Raw genomic sequence first — 7,200 nt, 5'->3', positions numbered from 1 at the left:
TGTCTAGTCTAGTTTACAGCTCTAGGGAAGTCACGTTGCTTGAAATACTTTTCAAAGGGTCGTAAAAACCAAACAAAAACAAAAAGAGCCGAAGTGAGTCAAAGCCGCCGAAACGTGCAATCCATGGCCGTCTTGATTGAATTTCGTCTCTAGCTTTCACCTTGAACCTTACGTTTTGTTTTTTTTTGTTTTGTTTGTTGTATTAGCCATCATCAGAGCGCGTCATTTGTTTTGTTTAGTTTTTTTTGGTTTGGGTGTGTGTGTTTACACCGCGATTTTTAGGCCGTAACTCACTGAAATTAAGAGAAAAAAAAAGCACGATTAAAACAGACCACTCGCCCGCCAGGGGAGTTTTTGCAAACACTTTCTTAATACGACCTTGTCTGTCAAATTATTTGTCGACCTGTCACTGTCACCTTGACAGTAACCAATTAAGTTTGTACATATCAAAAATACTGTTTTTTTTTTGCATTTTTACTTTAAGTTAGGTTATTCAGAAGAATGATGGTAGGGTTTTTTTAAATTAATTTCCTTAAGGGTGAAATTTGCTTAAAATGTTTTCCTTTTCTAATGGATTTTTAAGTTCATTCACAAATAATTTTTTATTTTTGTACTAGGTTTGATTGTAATTTAGAAACCCTTTCACCCCCTTTCTGAAAGAAGGTTAGGGAGAGTGTGAGGAGCTCTGTAAATTCCTTGGACATTTTTTTTTATTTATTAATTTCTTTAACGGTGAAATTTGCTTCAAAAGTAAAACCATCTCACCTCTCAATAAAAAACTTCCTACGAGCATAAGTCATAAAACTTGATCTAACCAAGGTATCAACATATGGTATTTTATCATTTAATAGCAGACTTAAAATACGGGATGTACGGATAAATATTAAATTATGCGTTTGAAATTAACTATTTGACATTAGCAACGTCAATCCAGTTTGACCCAGTCAAACTTTATCGTTCAAGTAATGAGTTGTTTTCCAATTCCTTTCAAGTTGAAACCCGTCTTGACACGTAGGAACAACCTATCACTACAGTTGATTCAAGTTGAACCTTCAGTTTGTTTTCAACCGGCAGTCACACGTGCATTTTGGGCTTATTTTGTCAGTTGTGTTTTTTTTTATTTTGAACGTATTAAATATTTTTAATCTTAAAAATGAGCCTCAAGTGGTCTGAAAGCGTGATGTTAAAATTCTTAGAACTTTATCATAAGCATGATTGTCTATGGAACCATCGACTAGATAAATATAAAAATAGAGATGCAAGAGAAAGTGCTTTGGGTTCAATTATCAAAGAAATGGAAACTGATGGTCTTACTATTACTTAATTAATAAAATCGTTTTTAATTCTTCTTTTACTAAAATACTTATTGTATTTACAATTTCACATACAACTGCTTTCGACGCCGTTTTCAACTGTATTGATATAGGGATATCGAGCTCGACAGTGATATCGTGTCGACCGACCGAAAATAAAATTGAAACATGTTCTGTTGAAATGTGTGAACAAAAACTGATTCAACTTATATTCAATTTTTGTTGATCAACTATAATCGGTCAACTAAACCTGACTCATGAGAACGCGCCTTTAGGAACTACAGGGTGTTGAAGTTTTATAAAAAAAAAACACAAAGTTATTTTTTTTTTCAAAACTCTTATACATATTTTAATAAAACTTTGTGGTTTTCATAAACAAAAAAAGCCGATTATTCGCCAATTAAAAAATTGTTTTATCTTCACCCGTGGCGCGGCGCGTGTATTAATAAGTCACCTGATAATTTTTAAGAAAAAAAAGTACGGCAATGCTTGTTATAAAAATATCATTGATTTTTCCATTTTCCGTTGAATGTTTAATTTTGAAGGAAAAAGGTTTCTTGGAATTTTTTTTTCCGACCCACCGATTTCGAGTAATCGAAATTCGAACTTATCGAGGCAATAAACTAATTGTAAGCAATAAAGAACTAAACATTTGATAAAAAATTATAATAATTGATCAAAATGGTGTCCTTTGACTTCAATGCATTTTCTGCAACGTTGGACTAAAGAATTAACTGCTCGTAAAATTGGCAACCTTTTTTTTTTTGTTAAAAAACTTCAACACCCTCTCTTTCCCAAAAGTCGCATTTTCTGGATATAGTTTATAGAGCAAACTGGAATTATTTTGGGACGTAGAATACGTGGTTAAAATTCGTGTAATAAAACCTGAATCACCCTGTATATAACTCACGCATTTCCAAAACCACACCTCACCACCTCCACCAACCCCCCACCAAGAGTGGGCCAATGCACAAGTTTCAGTTTCAGTCAGTCAACGGTCGGAGTCGGACGCTACGTTATTTTCGGGTGACTGTATTTTTTTTGTTTTTTCTCTTTGGAAAAATTAATATGGATTGCACTCAGAGTAAATATTTGAACGCTCGGTATAATCCGTACAACAGACCGGTGTACAGTGTGAACTATCCACTACAACCCACACCCTCACCCAGTCCCAAACAGTCCGAGAAGTGTGGTTTGGTGTACAAGAGTGCTTCCCTCCTCATCGAGCACAACAATTTGGGTGACCCCCAGTATTATTATGAAACACCCATGAATGAGGAGGAGGTGAGTCAGAGTGAGATACTGGATTTGGATAGTCAGAAAATGGTCAGTCAAACGTGGGAGAAGGAAAAGGAGGGACATACCGTGCCGGGGATGATTAGTTTGGGGAATAATCAACCAACAGGTTACCAAGGGGAGTTTGTGGTTGATGGTGGTTCTAGCGAGGGTGTTTCAGAGTGTTTTAGTGGTTATGAGGCTCCGGCACCGCCACCACTAGCTCCTGCTCCCACCAAGAGTACCAACTGGAAGAGTAACGAAGCACGCAGACCGAAAACCTACAATTGCACCGCGTGCAACAAGTGGTTCACCAGTTCCGGACATTTAAAGAGACACTACAACACCACGTTGCACAAGAAAGCGGTTAAATCTAGTGGGCTGCCTGATCCAGCTATCATGCCCATCAGCGCCCATCACCATCCAGCTAGGAATTCCTCGGCTAGTAAGGATAATAGTCAGGAGGATTCGAGGAGCAGCGACAGCGTGGTGGATGTGGTGCCTATCTTGGCGGAGCAGTACCCAAACGAGTTGGCCTCCCACGTTACGCAGGATACGTTTACCACCAGCAGTACTACGGGTGATTTGGATGTGAGCCAGCCTTTGCCCAGTTTTGCGCAGGTTCTGGCGGAACTACATGGGTATGCGAACGTGGCTGGTATGGGACAGTACTACTGTCCTCTTCAGGAATACCCTCATCCTGTAATAATGGAGAATTACACCACCAATTTGACAACTGAATTTGGAGGACTAACCACCTTAGGAATTAATGAGGTGGAGGTGTTGTTGACCAATTTGGAGGAGGAACAAAAGGAGAATTCTCCCCCTCGTGCTTCGGAGGAGCGGAAAATCAAATGTTACGACTGTGATAAGGTGTTCAATCGTCCCTGTTATCTCACTCAACACAACAACACCTTCCATAGTGGTGATAAACCGTTCAAGTGTTCCCGGTGCGGTAAACGGTTTCCTGATGATGAAACCTACAAACGACATACGAAGAAACACACGGGCGATAAACCGCACAAGTGCGATACGTGCCCAAAAACGTTTAATTACAAAGCGGATTTGAGAAGGCACTTGTGCTGTCACACGGGCAGGAAACCGTACGCGTGCGAGATATGCGGCAAGGGCTTTATCAGGAAGGATCACATGATCAAGCACGTGGACACGCATACCAGGAAGAGGGAGAAAATGGCCGCCATCCGTAACTAAAGCGCCCGCGCGCACTGTTGTTTCTTGAGCCACTCGGTATATATAATTTTTAGTTCACTCTGTATATTTTATTTTTTTTTTACCTTTAAAAATTGTTTTTGACAGTTTTTATGGCCACTAACCTAACCTAATAGTTTTTTAACACTCTCGTTTAAAATTATTTTTTTAGGACACTGACATAACCCTATATTTTTAGGACATTTTTTGCAAAAAATTAATTTTTTGGACACTAAACTAAAATTGTGAAAAAAATCAGACAAAACCCCCCTCTCTTCACCCCTCTCAAGGGGAAAAAATTTGCTCAAAAAACAATTGCTTCGATTAAAATAACTCAAAACAATCAACAGCCACAGCAAGAGAAATTAATATTATATACCAGGTGTCCAAGAGCACCCTGGACATAGGAGATTAACATGGGAAAACGGTTTTGAATTTTTTGCGCCTGTACGGTTGATTTGATTGAAAAATCGTATTAATGAAGGTTGTAGTACCTATCACGGACTAGTTTTCTGTATTTTTTTCAGATCTCTAACTTGAGCCATTTCGTCGTAAAACACGAACAAAAATGAGAAAATTTTAACTTTTAGCCTGCACTGTATAGGCGGTTGTCGGGCAACGGGTAAACAGGTCATTGTTGCTTTTCACTGAATGTCAGTTTGGATTTCGTAATGAATAATCTACGACTATGGGTATCAATATACTTGTTGAATAAGTTAATACCAGTTTCGACGTTGGGGACTGCTTTGCGATCTAACAAAAGCCTTTGACTGCGTCTTATCTAATATTCTTGGTTTACAGTTAACACACAACAGTTCTCTTAAGAGAGAGTCAATTTGATACGTTCTTATTTGACGAGAGCTTATAGAGCGCACTTCGTGTCACATGATCACTCTGTTGCAAAATGGAATAATATCACGTTGACTAGTGTAATTTGACCTAAAGAATCATTTCTGAGATATTGTGTTGAAGGCGCTCGTTGTAAAATAGTATATTCTATATTAAGAGCGGAAAGGACATATATGCAGCGTGAGGCGAAGCCGAAGCAAGTTTAAATTTTCGCATTTTTGTTCGTGTTTAACGACAAAAGGGCTCAAGCTAGAGATCTGAAAAAAATACAGAAAACTAGTTCGTGATAGGTACTACAACTTTCATTATTACGATTTTTCAATCAAATCAACCGTACAGACGCAAAAAAATCAAAACCGTTTTCCCATGTTAATCTCCTATGTCCAGGGTGCTTTTGGACACCTGGTATATCCATTTAATAAAATGGACTTTTTACAGTTTTTTTATCTGTCCGACTAAAAGGTTAATATTAACCACACTGTAGGTTTTTTTCATTTTTTGTGTCTGGGCTTTTCAACCATGTAGTATTGTCTAACTGAAGACAAAAGGTCACATCAGCAAAACTGTCAGGACTTAATGTTGTCAGGAGAAATTAATTAAAGTTTAGACCACCGTTTTGCTGACAAGTTCACCATTTTTATAAAATATCTAAGGAACGGTGCGATAGGTATATAGGTATAGGTATAGGGAAGTATTAACAATTAATTACTAGCCTTCTTGCGAGGAATTCAGAAATGAGATTAAAAACAGACTTCCATTTGAAAATCAAAAGTTGGTGTTTATTCTGACTGATCTGGCAACACCGGAAAGTTCAAAATATTTTAAATAGAGAGATTGGACCCAACCTAGGCTACACTCGAAATTTCAACAAAAAATATTGAGTTGTTCTCTAGATACTTCTAATTAACCATCACCGTGAATCACCCTATATAGTATATTATTCCTAGAAAAAATAAGTTTCAAAATTGTTGCTGTTCTGGTGGCTGTAACGAGTTGGCAGTAAATAAAGCAAACATGGTATTTTCAAACAATTTTATTCTTACAATCTAACAATCTTATCTTAACATGTTCCTCAGCAGGGCTATAATTAATTGGTCTGCAAAAAGAAGAAAATAATTATTATTTAAAAAATATATGCTTTATTGCTGAAAGCTTACTATTGGTAAGTCGAAGGCCACCTCCACGGCCTCGCCCACCTCCACGGCCTCCTCGCCCACCTCCACGCCCACGGCTCCGGCCTGCACCTCCACGGCCTCGTCGCCCACGGCTCCGGCCTGCACCTGCAGGGCCTCCTCGCCCACCTCCACGCCCACGGCTCCGGCCTGCACCTGCAGGGCCACTAGCACCTGCAAGTGCCCCCCTGCACCTGTAAGTGCTGTGCACGCTGGCCTGTTGACCAGGCTCGGGCCGCTGCGGGCGTGGTTGTTCCTTCACTTCCTCCACCATCGATCCTGCAAAAAAAAAAAAATACAAATTTTTCCGATTTATTTAAGTTTTGGTGGTGCGATAAATTTGTTGTAAATGTTAATTCTACATACCATCGGACAACAAAATGTCCTCATCCTCCTCAGGGATGGATGCCAGACTAAATTCTGGCATCATCCCTTCACCCCCAGTATTATTTTCGCTCCTGAAACAATTTGGTAATGTAATTGAAAAGCGGGTAATTTAAACAACCAACAATGTAGTCTAGTCTAGTGATCGACCGATATGAAATTTTGGACCCATACGTTTTTTCCTTCCCAAAATTGGTAGCTTTTAATTCTTTATAAAAAAATGTCGGCCCCGCGAGGCAGATATTTTATACATATATCGGCCGCTATATCGGTATCGGTATCGGTCGATCACTACTAGTCTAATTTTACTAAATTAAACGATGGGCAATTAAAACATATCGCTTAAACTTCAAAATATTTTAACTGAAATTTCTTTGATGCTAGACCAGTATTTAATTACTTACATTTTTCCAGCAACCACCTCTCACTTCAACAAACCAAATAGAAATGAATGCACTATCCAGCAAAATAACTGACGCCGGACAAAATTGGAATGGCCGAAACTTTAAAATAAACAAAGACAAAAGACAAAAATTATAAGAAAGACGAAGAACGAACATTTTTGACCGTTACACAAAGCGTGCCGACTTTTTTGTCGGCAAAGTAATCCGTGCTTTCCGCGAATTTTTTAAATCTGAATATCGTATGCGCTGGCTTGCTAGAGTAGTGAATTCAAATTTACCGCCCTCTGACGGGGTGTAAGGAGTTCTCACTACCCTGTAAAGATACTTCATTATGAACCCTATAAATGTACCAAAGGGGGTTGTGATACTATGATTAGTTTTGGATTAATTTGAATCTGAATGTCATATGCGCTGGCTTGCTAGACTAGGGAATTCCAAATTGCCGCCCTCTGACGGGGTGTAAAGAGTTCTCACTACCCTCTAAAGATACTTCATTATGAGCTCTATAAATGTACCAAAGGGGGTTGTGATACTATGATTAGTTTTGGATTAATTTGAATCTGAATATCGTATGCGCTGGCTTGCTAGAGTAGT

General features: G+C 38.6%; 1 protein-coding gene across 1 annotated transcript; it reads right to left on the bottom strand.

The window, feature by feature from the left end:
- Positions 1 to 5,701: 5,701 nt before the first annotated feature.
- On the bottom strand, positions 5,702 to 6,501 carry LOC145737485 (uncharacterized). Its single transcript, XM_081992189.1, has 3 exons — positions 6,185 to 6,501; positions 5,804 to 6,097; positions 5,702 to 5,742 (listed from the first exon to the last, which is right to left on the bottom strand). Exons 1-3 carry the CDS (start codon positions 6,246 to 6,248, stop codon positions 5,702 to 5,704), a joined length of 399 nt encoding a protein of 132 aa, XP_081848315.1. The 5' UTR covers positions 6,249 to 6,501.
- Positions 6,502 to 7,200: the final 699 nt, after the last annotated feature.

This window comes from Ips typographus, linkage group LG14, assembly GCF_016097725.1.
Source record: "Ips typographus isolate SLU linkage group LG14, UJ_Ityp_2.0, whole genome shotgun sequence".
Classification (NCBI taxonomy): domain Eukaryota; kingdom Metazoa; phylum Arthropoda; class Insecta; order Coleoptera; family Curculionidae; genus Ips; species Ips typographus.
Note: the sequence above shows the minus strand (reverse complement) of the source record. Positions and strands in the feature narration are given on the sequence as shown.

What these genes read in the sequence shown, in the direction of transcription:
- LOC145737485 (XM_081992189.1), bottom strand. Translation starts at nt 6,248, where the DNA reads ATGATGCCAGAATTTAGTCTGGCATCCATCCCTGAGGAGGATGAGGAC. An exon ending in GGACATTTTGTTGTCCGATG is followed by an intron (nt 6,098 to 6,184) that starts GTATGTAGAATT and finishes TTTTTTTTGCAG; the next exon opens with GATCGATGGTGGAGGAAGTG. An exon ending in TGGCCTTCGACTTACCAATA is followed by an intron (nt 5,743 to 5,803) that starts GTAAGCTTTCAG and finishes TTCTTTTTGCAG; the next exon opens with ACCAATTAATTATAGCCCTG.